We start from the raw sequence: 21,637 nt of genomic DNA on the forward strand, positions 1-21,637 counted from the left end.
ATTGTACGGGGACAGTAGCTACACTTGTAGTAAGCACAACAGTATATACACACAGAATGACCAAAGCACTATGTTGTATGCTTGAAACTAATGTAACGTGTGTCAACTATACTTCAATTTAAAATATCTGCTTTTTCAAATATTCCTGTCATCAATCTAGTTACATACTTGTATTGCAAGAAATATATTCAAACCAAAATCTAATCTGTCATTAACAGTCTCCAAGCAGTTGAGCTTTTTCCTCTCCACTAGAAATATTTCTTGAAAAACATTAAAAGACAATGTTTACAAAAACCACATTTTCTCTAGACCTAATATTTCACAGATAACCTGAAAGTTAATATCACCTTTATTCTTTGAAGCTTTTTTTTTTTTAATTTTTTTTTTTCAACGTTTATTTATTTTTGGGATAGAGAGAGACAGAGCATGAACGGGGGAGGGGCAGAGAGAGAGGGAGACACAGAATCGGAAACAGGCTCCAGGCTCTGAGCTATCAGCCCAGAGCCTGACGCGGGGCTCGAACTCATGGACTGCGAGATCGTGACCTGGCTGAAGTCGGACGCTTAACCGACTGTGCCACCCAGGCGCCCCTGAAGCTTTTTTTTTTAATGTTTTTATTTATTTTTGAGAGAAAGCATGGAAGCGAGGGAGGGGCAGAGAGAGAGGGGATACAGGATCTGAAGTGGGCTCTGTGCTGACAGCAGAGAGCCTGATGCGGGGCTCATGCCCACAAACTGTGAGCTCATGGCCTAAAGCCAAAATCAGACGCTGAACTGACTAAGCCACTAGGCACACCTGAAGCTTTTTTTTTTTTTAATGTTTGTTTGTTTATTTATTTTGAGAGAGAGAGAGAGAGAGCAAGTGACAGAGGGGCAGGGAGAGAGGGAGAGAGAGAATCCCAAGCAGGGTCCATGCTCAGCATGGAGCCTGACAAGCATGACAGGGTGATCGATCCCATGAACCTGAAATCATGCCCTGAGCCAAAATCAAGAGTCAGATGCTTACCTGACTGAGCCACCCAGGTGGCTTTAAAGCTTATTTTGTAAAATTACTAATTTTTGTTAAGGAATCCTAGGTAAGAATTTTTAATAAAATGTTAGGAAACACTGCATTCAACTAAAAATTTGTGAAGAGCTCTCAAAATAGAAATCTGATAAATTTGTAGCAAATGTGAGGGTACAGATCTTTCCCGAGGACCAGATTCTTATATCTAATATTGAAATTCTTCCACAAAGCCAGGCTCTGGATAAATGATTACTACTATTTAAACTTTAAGTTGCAGATTATGAGAGAAACAAAAAAGAAATAAGGAGATAAGAGTGACATTTCCAGGTTGAAGAGAACACGTACTTCTTTTTTTTATGTTTATTTATTTATTTTGAGAGACAGGGAGAGTGCAGGCACAAGCAGGGGAGGGGAAGAGACAGAGGAGAGAGAGAATCCCAAGCAGGCTGCACACTGTCAGTGTGGAGCCAATGCGGGGTTCAAACCCACCAGTTGTGAGGTCATGACCCAAGCCAAAATCAAAAGCGAGGTGCTTAACCCGCTGAGCCACCCAGGTGCCCCTGTAGTTATTTCTTTTTCTTTTTTTTTCAAAAGTGTGTTTATTTTGAGAGAGAGACAGACATTCGGCCACAGAATATGCCCCTGGGTGAATGATTACTACTATTAATTACACAACTTTAAGTTACGAATTATGAGAAAAACAAAATTATTATAGCCCCAAAATAATTTTCCTTTTTTTTAAGTTTTATTTATTTATTTTGAGAGAGAGAGAGAGAGAGAGAGAGAGAGAGAGAGCGCATGAGCAGGGGAGGGGCAGAGAAAGGGAGAAAGAGAACCCATGACAGCATGGAGCCTGATGTGGGGCTCAAACTCCCGAACTGTGAGATCATGACCTAAGCCAAAATCAAGAGTTGGAGGCTTAATCGACTGAGTCACCCAGGTACCCCTATCCTCAAAATAATTTTAAGTGAGACACATGCTAAGGAAGAATCAGAAGGATTCTATTTCATCTCTAAAGCATTTTTTGTATACTAGAGCAAGCTTTACCACTTTTAGAACTCAGAAGAAATAATCAAATATCTCACATGTTTTATTTAAGTGTTCCTTCAAGTGTTGTCTGAGGAACACCTAACAAAGGTAACCAGGGAACTTCTTAAAAATACAAATCCCTGGACCCCATTCTACTGAGATTTTGATTCATCACATTATAAGTGGGGACCCAAGAAGCTGCATTTTAGCAATGCCCAGGTGATACTTATGAATGTTAAAATCTAAGTAACTTGTTTTATTATTGTAATGATTGCACAGGGATCTTAATAAAATTATGTCACACAAACCCAGTGCAAATTATACCACACCATAAGAAGGTGTTATCCTCAGGCCAGCACCCAGACAATAAGGTACTCAAATCGAAACCCCGGTAATTATTCTTGACTCTTCCCACTATCCCTTTAATGTTTTTTTTTAATGTTTCTTTATTTTTGAGAGAGAGAGACAGAGAGACAGAGCACGAGCTGGGGAGGGGCAGAGAGAGAGAGAGAGAGGGAGATACAGAATCCAAAGCAGGCTCCAGGCTCTGAGCTGTCAGCACAGAACCCAACGTGGGGCTTGAACTCATGAACCACAAGATCATGACCTAAACCAAAGTCAGATGCTTAACCGACTGAGCCACCCTGGTGCTCCAGACTCTTCCCACTTTTTATAGGAAGAGTTCATCTCCTGAATCTGTCCACTTCTTCCCATCTCCACTGCTATTCCCTATCATTCAGGACAACATCACTTTCTTGTACTACTGCAAAAGCCTTTAATTAACCATCTTGCCTACAGTCTACTGTCCCTCTAATCCATCCTCCCTGCTGATCTCAGAGTACACTTCCCTAAAAATGCCAAATCTGATAATGTCATTACTTAAAGTGAAACAGTGGCCCAGTACTGCATGAGGATAATATGCAAACTGCTTCTAATTTTTCTAACAGACTATAATTCCTTGCTTTTGCATGTTCTTTTCCCTCTCCTGTACCACTGCTCCTTTGATACCAAAGCAATATTTCCAATATTTGAATATTATCATGTTACTACCCACCAGCCATGGCTCTCTACTGACTAACACACACCATTTTTCCAATTTCATTGTTTTAGCTGTTCAAAGGAAATCTTATTTTGATGTTCAACTAGTAAAACTGATTAATGTAGAGCTCTTCTGATTTTGGCTGGAGAAGAAGACTAGGAGCTCAACCCCCTCACCTCTTTTCTACCCTACAGCAACTCCTAAGAGTGCTCCACAGAAAATAATTTGATTTTTAAAAGCCAGACTCTTTTACGTGGCAAACACAGATCGGGTCCAAGAGTATCTTATCTCCTGGTACTATTCCAAGCAAAATCTTATTGACATTGCACAAAAGGCACCATACTGGGATACACGAAAGGTTCTTTCTACCTGCAACTCTCTTCCCCCAACTTATCTCCTTGAAGGACTACTAATTCTTCAAGTCTCAGCTCTCCAATCAATATCCACAGGCAAAATTAAGTTCTGCCACACCTTCATAGTGCTTGCACAAAATAAACCTCTTGTATAGCATTTATCACACTGTAGTATGAGTCTTATACCGATTCTCTATTAAACTGTCACAACTTGAGTGAAAATCTTTACATCTCCCTATCCCCAGTTTCTAAAATACTCTCCAATGAGCAGTATACAATGAGCAGTATAAAAGTAACACCTATTGAATAAAAGAACATATTTAAAATCCTATCAAATCCTTAAAATATTATTACAATATATTCAGTCTATTCAGTCAAATAAGGTAAAAAAAAATCCTTTTAGAAAGTTTAATTTTCCAGAATAGTTAATATTCTAATAATAGATTTGGTATTTAATGAAGTCATTAATTATTCAAATCAATTCAACACCCACATTTTAAAATTTTTAAATATTTTCATCAAAATAGCAATTTAAAATAATCATGTTTAGGGGCGCCTGGGTGGCGCAGTTGGTTAAGCGTCCGACTTCAGCCAGGTCACGATCTCGCGGTCCGTGAGTTCGAGCCCCGCGTCAGGCTCTGGGCTGATGGCTCGGAGCCTGGAGCCTGTTTCCGATTCTGTGTCTCCCTCTCTCTCTGCCCCTCCCCCGTTCATGCTCTGTCTCTCTCTATCCCAAAAATAAATAAACGTTGAAAAAAAATTAAAAAAAAAAATAATCATGTTTAAATCAACTTATTGGTGAATTATGGGGTATCTACTGTGTTATACAAATAACAGAGACCCATTGAGCTGTGGGATCTTATAAACTGTCTAAGGAGTCAACAATAATATACATAAAATTAAAATGGAAAATATAAAAAGATAATACATTGTGAAAATGAGTATATATTCTATAGACTTAGAATCATTGCTGAAAAATCAGATAAAAATGAGATTATCTGATATAACATCTTGATGTTATAGCTAAAATAAGAGAGACCTTAGGTAAGAGGAAGTTAGAAAAATGAATACCTATGGAAGGTATCAGGAAAGGAAGTCAAACAAGAGATGGGCCTTAAAGAATGGGTAGGAGGTGCCTGGGTGGCTCAGTCAGTTAAGTGTCCAACTTCAGCTCAGGTCATGATCTTGTGGTTCGTGAGTTTGAGCCCCACGTTGGGCTCTGTGCTGACAGCTCAGAGTCTGGAGCCTGCTTCAGATTCTGTGTCTCCCTCTCTCTCTGCCCCTGCCCCACTTGTGCTCTCTCTCTCTCTCTCTCTCTCTTTCTCAAAAATAAATAAACATTTGGGGCGCCTGGGTGGCTCAGTCGGTTAAGCGTCCGAGCTCAGGTCATGATCTCGTGGTCCGTGAGTTCGAGCCCCGCGTCGGGCTCTGTGCTGACCGCTCAGAGCCTGGAGCCTGTTTCGGATTCTGTGTCTCCCTCTCTCTCTGACCCTCCCCCATTCATGCTCTGTCTCTCTCTGTCTCAAAAATAAATAAACGTTAAAAAAATTTAAAAAAATAAATAAATAAACATTTAAAAATTTTTTTTAAAAAATGGGTAGAATTCAGTAAATATAAGACAGAGGTGAGAGCATTCCACGAAAGGAAAGATAAGTAAGGATGTTAATGATGGACAGAGGAGATTCATGAGACTGATTTGAGCACAGATACAAGTTAGGGAGCTGTGGGGAAAAAAGACTAAATGGATTTTATGGCACCAGGGTTCAGACAGTTTATAAAGCCAGGCAGAAGACTTCATATTTTATGTGACACAAAACAAATTACCAGAAAACTTAATAGATCATTTATAAAGCTTTAATAATTGTAAGTTAACTGTCTTATTTTGCATTCATGAAAATAAGCCACAGAACAATTATGTGATTTCCTCTTATTTAGGAATAGTACAGAATAACCCTACTCCAAACTCGGCTGCTTCTGGAACACTTTGATGAAATAACTCATTATTCAACTACAGTGGGTAAATGCTCTTGAGCTTCACTGTTTGCCTAATTTCTAAACAGAATTTGGATGAAGAGCACTCTCTTGTGAGGAACAAGTCCCCCATGTATTCAAACATGAATTCTTGACAAAAACCCAATTTCTCTGGTTTTAAGATGATCATTTTTAAAATTTACTATCAATTCCATACCAAACATATGCAAAATTTCTATATGAACACATTGACAGTTTAAAAATAAAGTTTAAAATTGAACTCTCCCTTTTGATTGAGTAGAAATCTTTACTTCTCCATCTTTCATAACCATGCTTAAAGTATTTCCAGAAAGAAAAATAGTAAAGAATATACCCATTCTTCAAACTGTATGGTCCCATAAATCTGGAATTGACTGAACCAGTATATTCAGAAGACAAATCAGAAAGATGCAGTCAAATGCATTCATTGAAAATATTTTTTAAAGATTGAGAACCAGGTGTGTTATGCATTACCACATTTATGACAGCACATCTGTGATTGTTCACCATTATAACTTACCCCAGTTTTATCACACAAGCGTAAAGTATGAAACGATCCAACAGCAAATAATTCTCCATCTGGAGCCCAGGCAACTGAGGTAATAGGATGCTCATGAGGTTGTGAATTGTACAGAGGACGGCCATAACTATCCCATACCTAAAACAGCAAATTAAAAAATCTTTTATAACAGTCACCACATTATTACAGACAAGTTTGTCCTACAGTAAGGTATCAATTAAAGACTCATAAATCATTACTTTATAATAATAGTAATTAAATGTCTTTACTACCACACAAGGGGAAAAGCTATATTCTTTAAAACCTATATATCGCAAAAAATACTTTATGATAACATAATAATTTTCCAATTTCACCACATCTTTGATTAATCATATAAACTACACACCTTGAGTCCTTTTAAATTTAACAATAAATTTTTGAGATGTTGTTTTTTTGCTTAAATTTTTTTTCTCAGTAAGTGCTCTAACAACTTTCCCTACAAGTATTTATTTCAATTAAATTTCCTCTAATTCCAGTTACATTAAATCTTATTCTTTATTATAAATGATTTTGGTCTGAAGCTAAATAAACAATGTTTAATAAGCCAGTAAAAATTATTTTTAAAACTTCAACTGAGTTGATTCAAATATTCAGCAAAACTAGAAGTTGCATTTATGTTGCTACTCATTAAATCAAATTCTATGGGTCAATGAGAGAGGTCAATGAGAAAGTCAACACTTTAAAATATCACTTAAAATTATAAAATATCAATTTGTTGAATTATTATAGTTACAAGATGTAGCTAAAGTGAAGGACTAAAAGCATATTCTTATATGCTGAATACTTTTCACCTAAATTCAATTCTTTCATCCAGGTGATAGATTCAAATGTTACATACCTTATATTTACAATCCTCACCAGCAGATAAAATTAGATCATTGACAGAGTTCCAATCTACTTTTAAAATAATGCCATCATGAGCTTTCCACTATGAGAAAAAAGTAAGATATTAATTATAACTTCAAGAGCACTGAAAAGTTGTTTGCTTTTTTTTTAATAAAGGACATTTTGCCTAATGATTCTCTCATCCTGTCCTTGGAGATTTCTATCTTTCTTTCATAGCTGTTATGTATAATCTCATTTTCTTGTTTCATTTCTAATTTAAAGTAATGAAAACACTTAACACTATGACATCCACTATATAGCTTACATCCTTATAAATCTCTTCAGTTGCCTAGACTCCAGATGGAAAATCTCTTGCTGTTGAACTATTTCAAGTTTGACATGTATGTGGTAACAGTGTTATGAATCCAAATCTTGCTTTCTTTTATACAGTTTATCCAATCAAAGATAATGCCTTTATTCTTATTTACTAATTTTCTTTTTTTTAACTTTTATTACATGATCATCTTCTTTAGTACTCTGTTCATTCTCCTCTGCATATTTTCCTAAGCTTCATTCTCTTTACCTGAATGTCTCTAGAGTAGTCACTGAACTCTATAAGAAACTGCTACTGCATTTACCATATAACAAAAGGATGTTTTCCACAGATACGTACATATTCTATTATATATATATAGAGAGAGAGAGAGAGAGAAAGAGAATGCCTACATATATATATATATATATATATATATATATATATATATATGTGTGTGTGTGTGTGTATGTCACCCAGAAATTGGCAATCTAGAAAGTAAGCATGGATGCCTTCTTGCTTTTTAAATACAATCCATGTGTCCATTTAGCTATTACCACACGTAATTAAAAAGCTATCTTTTATCATGTTTAGACAGAATAATACAACTTAAAAAGAATTAATTTTCCTTGAAGACCATAAGGTACATTTTAATGTCTGAGCCAATTAACTTCACATCAAAGAGTAACCAATGTTAAGGGCTCTATTGACCCTTCCCAACCTATTGTTCTTAATGTACACAGAGTAAAATTAAATTAGGGTCAAATAAGCTCTAAGAAGAAGCAATAATTCATAGCTTGTTTACTGAAGATATATAAAAAATATGCACTCTCAAAAAACAAATGTATTGATAATATATTTTAAAAAGCAGTAATTCACACAATTTACGGCCAACTTAATACAATGTCCTCAGATAAACTACAAGGACAAAAACAACAAAACATAGACACTGATATGGGTATATACAGCTACACACACACACACACAGATTCTCAAGAGTCTCATTTCAAAGCTGTAAAAATAAATTTTTGCATATTCAAAAGTTAGGAACAAAATAGGATTTAAACTTTTCTTCTATGATTTAGGATTATCAGTTTATATATTACATATATTTATATACTATACATAAGGCATAGGCAGTTTTCAATTATATCTCCATGAATTGCACAATCTGTGAAATTCCTTTGAACAGAAGCAAGCTCCTTGAAGGCAGGAACTGTTCTGTTTCACTTTGCATTATGTCACACACAGCATGGTGCTTGGTATATAGTATGTATGCACTACATTTTCACTGAATGAATAAATTTTTAAAAAGTCTCTTCACTATAAAACCAACTTCTGGGTCTCTAGAAGAGTCCCTAGAGCTTTAAAGGAAAATCGGGTATTTACTTTTGAACTGTATTCTACAAGCAAGAATTAATTAGGCATTCCTTTTGTGGACAATACAAATTTTAATGTGTTTATGCCCAAGGAAAACTGCTGCAGCTTTAGTTTACCAAAAAGAAAAAAAAGAAAATTTGCATTAAGTTACTAATTATACTTCAACTCTTCTTCCACTCTAGCTGAATTTTGACAATGGATACTTTTCTTTCCCTCCACTACATGCTGGTCCATAAGTTCTACTAGACCACTAAATTATAATTTAACTTCCTGAGTTTCATTTATATAAGCCTAATTACAGGTATCTCAATAAATCACATTAACTACAAACTAAAGATTCATCTTGCCTGTTTTGCTGTACAATTTCAAAGTAGAGTTTTGGAGTCTGAGTGGTGTGGAAGGAGTTTGACTAAAGGCAGGCAGAACTAGTTCTCTTTTGCAGCTTCTTCTGTTTGCCCAAATTTTTTACCTTAGTTGCCTTAGAGCAAGGACCTGTATCCTCTATTTCTTGTTTGTTGCATAGTTCTTAGCAGAGTGTTCTGCATGCAGTAAAAATTTAAATGCATGTTGACTTTATAAAATATATATAACATAACCTACATAGAAGTTGTAGAAACTCAATACATTTGTAGAAACTCAATATGGAAACTCAATAACATTTCTATCCCCTTACTCCCCAAATCTATTACCTACTCAGCTATTAAATCTGATGCTGCTTCTTAAAGCACTTTTATACCCATTGTAGTTGGTCAGTCTCTAACACCAAATCCCTTATTCAAGACCCAGTCATTTCTACATCTTTTTTTTCTGACCTCCTTGGCTCTAATTTATTGGGGGCTGACAAAAAGGTAGAGATGACATAATAACTCATAATAATAACTATAGTAATGAGTACTCTATATTGAGTGCTTACTCTATGCACTCAATATGCTTATTGTATACACTGTCCTATGCACTTTGCAATTTAATTCATTTAATCTTCACAACAATCCTACTAAGTGGGTATTAGCATCACAACTAAGAGATGAGAAAGCTGAGAATCAAAGATATTTTATAACTTGCCTAAAGTTACATTTAGATAAATAAGTGAACATCCTAAAACCATGTGACAAACTCCAAAGCCTATATTTTTCTTACCAATACTACACTGTGTCATTATCAAAATAAAATATGATTCTGCATTTTAACACTGAAATCAAACATCAAAATACTGAATATAGGCTTAAGGTTTCCCATTAATTTGTCCTACTCTGACTTGTCTTAACTGCCACCATTGTTTTGCTTCTATATAACTGGTAAAATTATATATACCTAATTTGTTCTAAACATTACATTTATGACCTCTCCACTCTAAAAATACCAAAGAATGCAAGGGTCTTAGAGAAAGCTTAAGTGTATTGAACAGATGATGTTGAAGAGGAGGAGGAGGATGCTAGTTATAATGATAAAAAAAACACAGTCTAAACTTTTAAAGTTTTATGATTTCACCCTGTTTTGTCTTAAATCTATACATGTGAGGCTGATTGTGCTAAATTTAAAGATGCCTGCCATGCCAAATCATGAGACAATTTAGTAACTCTAAACACATTTATGATTTGCTAGAATAATGTAAATTGGATAAGGAGGAAGTGAACCTTGTTAGAAACATAACCAGATATCCCCTATTCTGTAATAAAGGCTAATAAAAACACACACTTAAAAGTCAGACATAAAAAGACCACCCAGAAGAAAGAGACTCCTAAGAAAGTGACCTCTTATTTAGCAGTCCAGCAGGTCCTGATAACAATTTGCAAATACCTGAGAAGTACCTGTAAAACTTTAGCATTTGGTTGAAGAGGTTTAATGATCAGCTGCTTGCCTGCTGTGTAAAGAACCTTTTCTGAATCAGGGCCCCACACTACTGAATATACTGGTGTTCCTGTGAAAAGGAAAAGAAAAAAAAAACTGATAAATTTTCATTATTATGCCTTATAATAAAGGAGCTAGTTAAGAGGATCAAAAAAGCGCATATTTTCAGACCACAACGCTATGAAACTCGAAATCACCCACAAGAAAAAATTTGAAAAGGTACCAAATACTTGGAGACTGAAGAACATCCTACTAAAGAATGAATGGGCTAACCAAGAAGTTAAAGACAAAATTGAAAAGCATATGGAAGCCAATGAAAATGATAACACCACAATCCAAAACCTCTGGGACACAGCAAAGGTGGTCATAAGAGGAAAGTATATAGCAATCCAGGCCTTCCTAAAGAGGGAAGAAAGATCTCAGATACACAACCTAACCTTACGCCTTAAGGAGCTGGAAAAAGAACAGCAAATAAAACCCAAAACCAGCAGAAGACAGGAAATAATAAAGATTAGAGCAGAAATTAATGCTACTGAAACCAAAAAAACAGTAGAACAGATCAATGAAAACAGAAGCTGGTTCTTTGAAAGAATTAACAAAATTGATAAACCACTAGCCAGTTTGATCAAGAAGAAAAAGGAAAGGACCCAAATAAATAAAATCAAGAATGAAAGAGGAGAGATCACAACCAACACAGCAGAAATAAAAACAATAATAAAAGAATACTATGACCAATTATATGCCAATAAAATGGGCAATCTGGAAGAAATGGACAACTTCCTAGAAACATATACACTACCAAAACTGAAACAGGAAGAAACAGAAAATTTGAACAGACCCATAACCAGTAAGGAAATCGAATTAGTAATAAAAAATCTGCCAAAAAACAAGAGTCCAGGGCCAGATGGCTTTCCAGGGGAATTCTACCAATCATTTAAGGAACAGTTAACACCTACTTTCTTGAAGGTGTTCCAAAAAATAGAAATGGAAGGAAAACTTCCAAACTCTTTGTATGAAGCCAGCATTACCTTGATTCCAAAACCAGAGAGAGACCCCACTAAAAAGGAGAACTATAGACCTATTTCCCTGAAGAACATGGATGCAAAAATCCTCAACAAGATATTAGCCAACTGGATCCAACAATATATTTAAAAAATTCTTTACCACAACCAAGTGGGATTTACACCTGGGATGCAGGGCTGATTCAATATCCGCAAAACAATTAACATGATTCACCACATCAGTAAAAGAAAGGACAAGAACCATATGATCCTCTCAACAGATGCAGAGAAAGCATTTGACAAAATACAGCATCCTTTCTTAAAAAAAGCCCTCAAGAGGGCGCCTGGGTGGCGCAGTCGGTTGAGCGTCCGACTTCAGCCAGGTCACGATCTCGCAGTCCGTGAGTTCGAGCCCCGTGTCGGGCTCTGGGCTGATGGCTCAGAGCCTGGAGCCTGTTTCCGATTCTGTGTCTCCCTCTCTCTCTGCCCCTCCCCCGTTCATGCTCTGTCTCTCTCTGTCCCAAAAATAAATAAATGTTGAAAAAAAATTTAAAAAAAAAAAAAAAGCCCTCAAGAAAGTAGGGATAGAAGGATCATACCTTGAGATCATAAAAGCCATATATGAACGACCCAACACTAATATCACCCTCAATGGGGAAAAACTGACAGCTTTCCCCCTAAGGTCAGGTCCACTCTCGCCACTGTTATTCAACATAGTATTGGAAGTCTTAGCCTCTGCAATCAGACAACACAAAGAAATAAAAGGCATCCAAATCGGCAAGGAGGAGGTCAAACTTTTACTCTTTGCAGATGACATGATACTCTGTATGGAAAACCCAAAAGATTCCACCAAAACACTGCTAGACTGATTCATGAATTCAGCAAAGTTGCAGGATATAAAATCAATTCACAGAAATCAGTTGCATTCCTATACACCAACAATGAAGCAACAGAAGGAGAAATCAAGGAATTGATCCCATTTACAGTTGCACAAAAAACCATAAAATACCTAGGAATAAATCTAACCAAAGAGGTGAAAATATACACTGAAAACTATAGAAACTTTATGGAAGAAATTGAAGAAGACACAAAAAAATGGAAAAAGAGTCCATGCTCCTGGATAGGAAGAACAAATACTGTTAAAATGTCAATACTACCCAAAGCAATCTACATATTCCATGCAATCCCTATCAAAATAACACAAGCATTCTTCACAGAACTAGAACAAATAATCCTAAAATTTGTATGGAACCAGAAAAGACCCCCAATAGCCAAAGCCATCTTGAAAAAGAAAACCAAAGCAGGAGGCATACAAGCTGTAATCATCAAGACAGTATGGTACTTGCACAAGAAGAGACACTCAGATCAATGGAACAGAATAGAGAACCCAGAAATGGACCCACAAACGTATGGCCAACTTATCTTTGACAAAGCAGGAAAGAATATCCAATGGAATAAAGACAGTCTCTTCAGCAAATGGTGCTGGGAAAACTGGACAGTGGCATGCAGAAGAATGAACCTGGACCACTTTCTTACACCATACACAAAAATAAACTCAAAATGGATGAATGACCTCAATGTAAGGCAGGAAGCCATCAAAATCCTCGAGGAGAAAGCAGGCAAAAACCTCTTTGATCTTGGCCGCAGCAACTTCTTACTCAACACGTCTCCAGAGGGAAGAGAAACAAAAGCAAAAATGAACTACTGGGACCTCATCAAAATAAAAAGCTTCTGCACAGCAAAGGAAACAATCAGCAAAACTAAAAGGCAACTGACAGAATGGGAGAAGATATTTGCAAATGACATAACAGATAAAGGGTCAGTATCCAAAATCTATAAAGAATTTACCAAACTCAACACCCAAAAAACAAATAATCCAGTGAAGAAATGGGCAAAAGACATGAATAGACACTTCTCCAAAGAAGACATCCAGATTTCCAACCGACACATGAAAAAATGCTCAACATCACTTGTCATCAGGGAAACACAAATCAAAACCACAATGAGATACCACCTTACACCTGTCAGAACGGCTAACATTAACAACTTAGGCAACAACAGATGTTGGCAAGGATGTGGAGAAAGAGGATCTCTTTTGCATTGTTGGTAGCAATGCAAGCTGGTGCAGCCACTCTGGAAAACAGTATGGAGGTTCCTCAAAAAATTAAAAATAGACCTACCCTACGACCCAGCAATTGCACTACTAGGCATTTATCTATGGGATACAGGTGTGCTGTTTCAAAGGGACACATGCACCCCCATGTTTATAGCAGCACTATCAACAATAGCCAAAGTATGGAAAGAGACCAAATGTCCATCGATGGATGAATGGATAAGGAAAATGTGGTATATATACACAATGGAGTGTTACTCAGCAATCAAAAAGAATGAAATCTTGCCATTTGCAACTACCTGGATGGAACTGGAGGGTGTTATACTAAGTGAAATTAGTCAGTCAGAGAAAGACAAAAATCATATGACTTCACTCATATGAGGACTTTAAGAGACAAAAGAGATGAACATAAGGGAAGGGAAACAAAAATAATATAAAAACAGGGAGGGGGACAAAGCAGAAAAGACTCATAAATATGGAGAACAAACTGAGGGTTGCTGGAGGGGTTGTGGGAGGGGGGAGGGCTAAATGGGTAAGAGGCATTAAGCAATCTACTCCTGAAATCATTGTTGCAGTATATGCTAATTTGTATATAAATTTTAAAAAATAAAAAACAAAATTCTGACCCAGTTACCTATCCATTAGGAAAGTGAATGAAGGTTATACAATTAATCTATGAAATATTAATCCTATTATATTTCTAAAGCCAAGCTTTTAAAATATTGTCTGGAACTCCTAAATCAGACTATTGTAGCAGTTGGCTTTCTGTGAATGAATAAATGAATCTTTCTGTAATTTACATTTTCACTAAAATGAAATCTGAATCTGAGGATTTATGGGCAATCAATAAGATTTAATTGTTTATTAAATGCAAACCCAACTGATGCTAATCAACAGGGAGCAATCAGTAATTAACAGGGAGTAAATTTCAGTAAGATAAATGTTTGTGTTCAAGTGGCACCCTACTTCCTTTATGCCATTTTCTTCCTAATCAGAATATAATTCAGCTGTAAGTCTCAGTGGTTTAAGGGATTTAGAAAATCTAGTTTAGACCTAATCCAAAAAAAAAAAAAAAAAAAAAAAAAAAAAACCACCATAAAGTATGCCTTCTATTTATTGAGTTTTATATTGGGTGTTAATATGCTATTCAATCTATGACATCTAGGATTGTTCTCTATCAGAGGAACCTACAGATGGCCAACCTCAGAAGGCACTTCTTCGGTACTTGGTAAGTATGTTCTCTTGTAATATTCTCTGGAAGTAGCCAGGAGCTGACCTGGCTGGGCTTCACAAGTAAATCTCCAAATGAACAGAATTCCTCTCTAATAAATTTCTCAGAAAATGTAAATCAAAATTTGAGATATTTCAAATGTGGTTCTTGATGATTACTGGAAGGGAATAGGGGCGGAAAGATTATTTGATACAATGAGAAATATAGGTACCTTCTTTATTCCCAGTATTATAGTTGTAATTATTGTTCAAAAAAAGTAACTTAATATGTTTTAATTAAAGATCATCATGAATATATTCAGTAAAATTACACTTTCCTGGGGTGTTTACTAAACTATGACAAACATCTATCCTCAAGGAAATAATTCAGTAAATACAACTCCCATTGAGTTATACAGGATGTGACTCTAGCCCTTTAGTTGTGGTAAAAGGCACAGTTGGGGTATAGGATGAGGAGCTATGGACGTTTTTGTCCTCTTTAACACTGAATCTGTGGCCTCATTAAGTCAGCTGTGTCACCATTTCCTTGCTTATAAATCTTACAAATCTTCAGAATTCTTATCTTCCCTGTTGGAACTTAGTGATTATTCACTTCCTGTTTAAAAAATATTTTTTAAACAATAATACTGTTTAAAAAACAGATATAATAACGTATTGTATAAAACAAAATAAGCTTATAGAGGAAAAGTTAAGCAATTCCTTTGTAATACATGAGGCTTTTAATCACATTTGTTCAATCAGAAAACAAATATAGGGTTATGATAGGTAAGATTAATAGCCAAGTCTCATTAGTTAAATCTTCTTAACCACCAATATTCAAAATGGGTATAACATCAAGAACTAAGAGAAGTCTTCATTTTATTCAGCTCTTATATTTATAATAAAATGTTAAGTGTAAAACTAGTATATTCATGAAAGTTTTCTTTCCCAAAAGGAGACATACAATACAATTTCCAATTTGGGTAGTTCGGATAAAGATTATTACTGAAAGTAGATAAATTAGCTTCATAAAGAAAATTATGGTTTCTATTATGATGAAATCTATCCCACTTGCACTTCAAACAAATCTGTAATATTTAAAATGTTTTTAAAAAAATATCCTTATTAAAGCGTTGACATACTCCCAGAGCCACACTTCACTTCGCAAAGTCAGTATGAAAATAACAAATATAGCCTTCAGGTTGAATAAGTTTACTATAAAAAGTTTAGCAAAATATGTAATAAGATGTTATTAATTCAAACATTAACAGAAAAATGGACAAAAAAACAAAAGTAGTTTCAGAAGAATTAAATAATGTCTTGCTTTTTATATTGGGAATTTTCATTTATGCTCCATTTCAGTTAAGACACTCAAAAAGATCTTGTTTTTCTGACTTTGTACACTAAGATCACATGACCCTTTTGACATTTTTTAAGAAACCACATGCACCTGGGGTTGTGTTAAATGTCAGACCCTTATCTCTCTGTAAAACAAATTATCTAAATTCTTTCAACCTGTTGAAGGCATTTTAAACCACAGAAGAGGAGACAAAAATGTATTTCGATTGTTTTAAGGAAGTGCATGGTCAAATATACCATGTTTTTCACACTCATACTAAAAAGTAGCCCCTAAAATGTTGTTTTTGTATGTTTTTAAGAATGCTTTGAAACAAACTCTTCACTACTACACTGAAGAATTAGCTATCTTTGCCTTCAATGTAATATAGGTCTACACTGGGTATAAGTACTCAGAGCAGTCTGATACTATATAAGCACTATCTGTTAGCTACTACTACTAGAAATTACTTTGTAACACAATAAACAACCAGCTGTTTATTGTGTTGCTCATGATAGTAAGAACTCAATGTTTTGGAGTTGCCAAATCATTAAGAATTAGAACACCAAGAATTATTCCTCTTTCATTCTACTTGTAGGGACATATACTAACAATAAATCAAGTGGGATTTATTCCACACAATAGCAACTTTTGGGTTATATATGTCACTGGGTCGGTACAGAGAAAAAGTTTAAGTGAATGCATTTGCATCTTTAGTTTCTAGCCTCAGCCACCTCTCCCTTGGGGATTGCAACTTCCCCTATAGCTTCATCTTTCACCTTTCCGTAACTGACTCTCACTTTAATATTTCAGCCTTTACCTCTGAGCTCTAACACAGTATTTCCACTTGCCCTGAAGACTTCAAACTCTACATATTCAAAACTATCATCCTTCCACACTAACCCCTCATTTATTCTTCTGTCTGAATTTTTTCCCTTTTACAAGATATCCATTCCTCTCAGCCACTAAGAACTATTCACTTTTTTCAACTACTATCATCGCTGCCTCTGCTCAAGCCTTATTGCACACTAGCATAGAACATTCCAATAACCTCCGTACTGGTCACCCCAATTTATTTTATTTTTTGGTTATTATTATTTTTAATTTTTCTGAATGTAGTTGACACAGTGTTACATTAGTTACAAATAGCTGCCATTTGTCATCAAACAATGCTATTATAATATCATTGACTATATTCCCTATATTGTGCCTTTTATTCCTGTGACTTATTCACTCCATAACGGGAAGCCTATTATCTCCCACTCCCCTTCCCCCATTTTTCCCATTCCCTCACCCCCTTCCCTCTAGCAACCAACTTAGCATAATACCCTTTAGGTCCACCCATGTTGTCTCAAATGACAAGACTTCACCTTTTTTATGGCTGTGTAATATTCCATTGTACATATATACCACATTTTCCTTATCCATTCATCTATCAATGGACGCTTAGGTTGCTTCTGTATCTTGGCTATTGTAAATGATGCTGCACAGGGGAGCATATATCTTTCTGAATTAGTGTTTTTGTTTTCCTTGGGTAAATACCCAGTAGTTGAACTACTGAATCACATGGTATTTCTATTTTTTAATTATTTTTAATTTTTTTAATGTTTTATTTATTTTTGAGAGAGAGAGAGAGAGAGTGTGTGTGTGTGTGTGTGTGTGTGTGTGTGTGTGTGTGTGTGTGTGTGTTTGAGTGGGGGAGGGGCAGAGAGAGAGAGGGAGACACAGAATCCAAAGCAGGCTCCAGGCTCCGAGCTGTCAGCACAGAGCCTGACGCGGGGCTCGAACCCACGAACAGCGAGATCATGACCTCAGCTGAAGTTGAACACCCAAGCAACTGAGCCACCCAGGTGCCCCTATTATTATTTTTTATTCTAGAGAGAGAGAGCAAGAACGGAGGAGAGTTAGGGTGGGGTGGGGGGAGAGAGAGAGAGAGAGAGAGAGAGGGAGAATCTCAAGCAGACTCCATGCTCAGCACAGAGCCTGATGCAGGGCTCAAACCCACGACCCTGGGATCATGACCTGAACAAAAATCAACAGTCAGATGCTCAACCGACGGAGCCAGCCAGGTGTCCCTATTTCTATTTTTAAGAGGAACCTCCATACTGCTTCCCACAGTGGCTATACTAACTTACATTCCCACCAATAGTGCATGAGGATTTCTTGTTCCTTACATCCTCACCAACACTTGTTGTTTCTTTTCTTTTTTATTTTAGCCATTCTGACAGATGTAAGGTGATATCCCATTGCGGCTTTGGATTGCATTTCCCTAATGGACAGTGATGGGAAGCATCTTTTCATGTGTCTCTTGCTGGCCACCCCATTTAATCTCTATTTCCTCTCATTTATCCTACATATTACTGCTAAGGTTATGTTCATAACAGATAGTCTTTATCTCTTATTCTTTTGCTTATTTTTTTAAGGTTTTGTATTCTGATAGAATAAGATCAAAACTGCTTCATTTAGCATCCAAGACCATCAATGTCTTGGTCCCTCTAGCAACACTATCCCTCATACAGCCTACCCCTGGCCCAAGGGGTCTGTTCACATTCACCTGACTTCCATGCTTTATGCTATTCTGCCTCTATACTTTTGATCATCTAACTTCCTCCACAGCCCCACTCCATTGCATTTTTTTTTTTTTCTGTTAAGATAGCTTTATCGGAACATGGTGGTAACACAGAACATGGATTTGGGGACCCTTCGCAGACACTCCTCCTCTAGACAGCAAGTGCCCCACGTCTGCAGCCAGCAGAGGCTCTAGGAAGCCTCCAGAAGGGTGGGGGCAGCTCAGAGACAGACCCGAAGGAGGCCCCTGCAGTGGCAGGTGGTATGTGGCACGATGGGTTGGAGCCCTGACCAGCTGAGACCGTGATCAGCCAGACCAGTCTTATGGCTCCAACTACTTGGCCATGACTTAGAGATCCACCTGCCTTAGACTCCCAAGAAAACTTGAGGAGGGGATTCTGGGGCTTCCAGATGGAATCCAGACAAGAAATTGAGCATCTCTGAGGGCCACTAGGGCAAATCAGCCCCACTCCATTGCCAACAAGCCCATTTACTTCCCTTATTTATTCATCCTTCAAAGCCCAATCAAAATATATTCTAGAGGCGCCTGTGTGACTCAGTCAGTTAAGTGTCCACCTCTTGATAGCTCAGGTCTTGATCTCAGGGTTGTGAGTTCAAGCTCTGCATTGGGTTCCACACTTAACGTGAAGCCTACTTTAAAAAAAGCGGAGGGGCACCTGGGTGGCTCAGTTGGTTAAGCGTCCCACACTTGGTTTCTGCTCAGGTCATGATCTCACAGTTTGTGAGTTTGAGCCCCACGTTGGGCTCCACACTGACAGCGTGGAGCCTGCTTGGGATTCTCTCCCTCCCTCTCTGTCTGCCCCTCCCCTGCTTGCTCTCTCTCTCTCTCTCTCTCTCAAAATAAAAAAAACTAAACATTGGAAAAAAAATGTTTTTTAAGATATTCCAGGAATATTTGCCAGGAAGCCTTTCTGATACTTTCTTTCCTCCCCAAAGCATTCATCTCTGTCTTCCTGTCCTCTCACAGCATTCTGCATTGTGTAACAGTTATTTATATTTCCAGTTTACCTCCTGTACTAAATTCATTGTCGATAGATTCCATTTTTGTCATTCCATTCTTCCATTTGAATATAATATAGGAGGGGGCGCCTGGGTGGCGCAGTCGGTTAAGCGTCCGACTTCAGCCAGGTCACGATCTCGCGGTCTGTGAGTTCGAGCCCCGCGTCCGGCTCTGGGCTGATGGCTCAGAGCCTGGAGCCTGTTTCCGATTCTGTGTCTCCCTCTCTCTCTGCCCCTCCCCCGTTCATGCTCTGTCTCTCTCTGTCCCAAAAATAAATAAACGTTGAATATAATATAGGAGGAATGTCCTCAAAGGTGTGCAGTATTACTCTATTCCAATTTTGGCCTATAATTAAAATATACAATGTAACACAAGATATGGTTTAATTATAATTATCATTGGCCCATACATTATTTTTCTCTAATAAGGAAAAATGACTCCTCATAGGTACCAGTAAGAATTGTTTCTAAACTAAGTCAAATTTTTCAAAAAAAAAAAAAAAAACCTTTAGAATTAATGCTTTTTCTGTATTAGAGAAAAAGGTGATGACTACAACTTTTTCTATGGGTACATCTGGCTCCAGTCATTAAGAAATGAATTCAGAATTTTTTCTATTCATCAAAAATAAATACAATTAACATAAACATGTAGTAAAATTCACAAAGATGCTTTCAACATTGTTTGCTGAATTCCAAGTTTTATGATAACTCAGGTTTGTGTTATTTCATTTTCGTACCAAAATTTCCAGTTTTTATCCTAAAAGGAGGCTGGAGTCCCTGACCCCACCTACTTTGGCCTCCTTACTCGTGCCTTCAGCATCCAGCTCTCAGTAGTTCATAGTTCAGGTTTATAATCACCCTCAAAACTTGTAATCTCTAATAAATCAAATATACCTTATAAGTAACCTGATATTTTTCCTTCAATGTTGTTATAACTTAATTTTTCCAATGATTTTTCCCAGAGATAAAATGGGAAAAGTCTATGCCTTATTAGGAAAGTGTGGGTGGCACCAATGATCAAAAACTCAAAAATTAGATGCATAGTTCTACAGTAAATCTGTAATTCTTAATCTAAAAAAAAGATATGATTATTCAGTTGAAATACCAATAAGTTAACCAAAATAAGAAAATCTATATAATTTATTTTTGCTAATTAATCTCATAATTAATATAAACCTTGAGTGAGGAAAATAAATAAGATTCAAATAAGATAAAAATGATCAGCCCTTTCACAGCCATTTGATGTTAATAAATTATAGCTGGGGCGCCTGGGTGGCTCAGTTGGTTAAGCGTCTGACTTCGGCTCAGGTCATGATCTCACAGTCTGTGGGTTCAAGCCCCGTGTCGGGCTCTGTGCTGACAGCTCGGAGCCTGGAGCCTGCTTCAGATTCTTTATCTCCTGTCTCTCTCTGCCCCTCCCCTGCTCATGCTCTGTCTCTCTCTGTCTCAAAAATAAATGAAAATATTTAAAGAAAGAAAGAAAGAAAGAAAGAAAGAAAGAAAGAAAGAAAGAAAGAAAAAAAGAAAGAAAATTATAGCTATTTGGAATGTCAATGGAAAATATATTACATGATATGATGACTATATAATAAATACTATACTATACACTATTTATATGAATATATAATAAATACTATATTATATGACCTAAGCAGTATTTTAGCTTTTAAGAGAATCTATTTACCCATCTATTTGGAGGAAGAAAAAAAAGGAGTACTACCCATCCCTCTCTAAAATAAATATCATACACAAAAACTAACTCAGAATGGATCATAGACCTAAATGTAAACACGAAAACTATAAAACTCTTAGAAGAAAATATAGATGTAAATCTTCATGAATTCAAGACAGAAGACCAAATTTGTATGTGAAATGTCCTGATTTTAATATCGATCCTGTACCATTCTAGCATGCCAGATTCAGCCCATAGACCACCTGTTTGTGACCTCAGATTTATAAAACACCCTTAATTTATAAACATATTATGCTTCCAAATTGCCATTGCAAATTTGGGAACTCTGAATAT

General features: G+C 36.5%; 1 protein-coding gene across 5 annotated transcripts in view; it reads right to left on the bottom strand.

Moving 5' to 3' along the window:
• The window catches only part of IFT80 (intraflagellar transport 80), a 143,652-nt gene that overhangs the window by 89,407 nt on the left and 32,608 nt on the right, over positions 1–21,637 (bottom strand). For 4 of the 5 annotated variants that reach the window (XM_086674611.1, XM_086674610.1, XM_086674609.1 and 1 more), the window contains 3 exons: positions 10,325–10,434; positions 6,837–6,926; positions 5,957–6,094 (listed from right to left, as the gene is read on the bottom strand). In XM_086674611.1, coding sequence (XP_086530737.1) covers positions 5,957–6,094; positions 6,837–6,926; positions 10,325–10,434 — 338 coding nt within the window. Of the gene's footprint in view, positions 1–5,956; positions 6,095–6,836; positions 6,927–10,324; positions 10,435–19,620; positions 19,677–19,894; positions 19,958–21,637 lie in introns of all 5 variants that reach the window. The other variant, XM_086674612.1, reaches the window with a different exon arrangement.

This window comes from Puma concolor, chromosome C2 (genome assembly GCF_028749965.1).
Source record: "Puma concolor isolate L17-30 chromosome C2, mPumCon1.1.hap2, whole genome shotgun sequence".
NCBI classification, from domain to species: domain Eukaryota; kingdom Metazoa; phylum Chordata; class Mammalia; order Carnivora; family Felidae; genus Puma; species Puma concolor.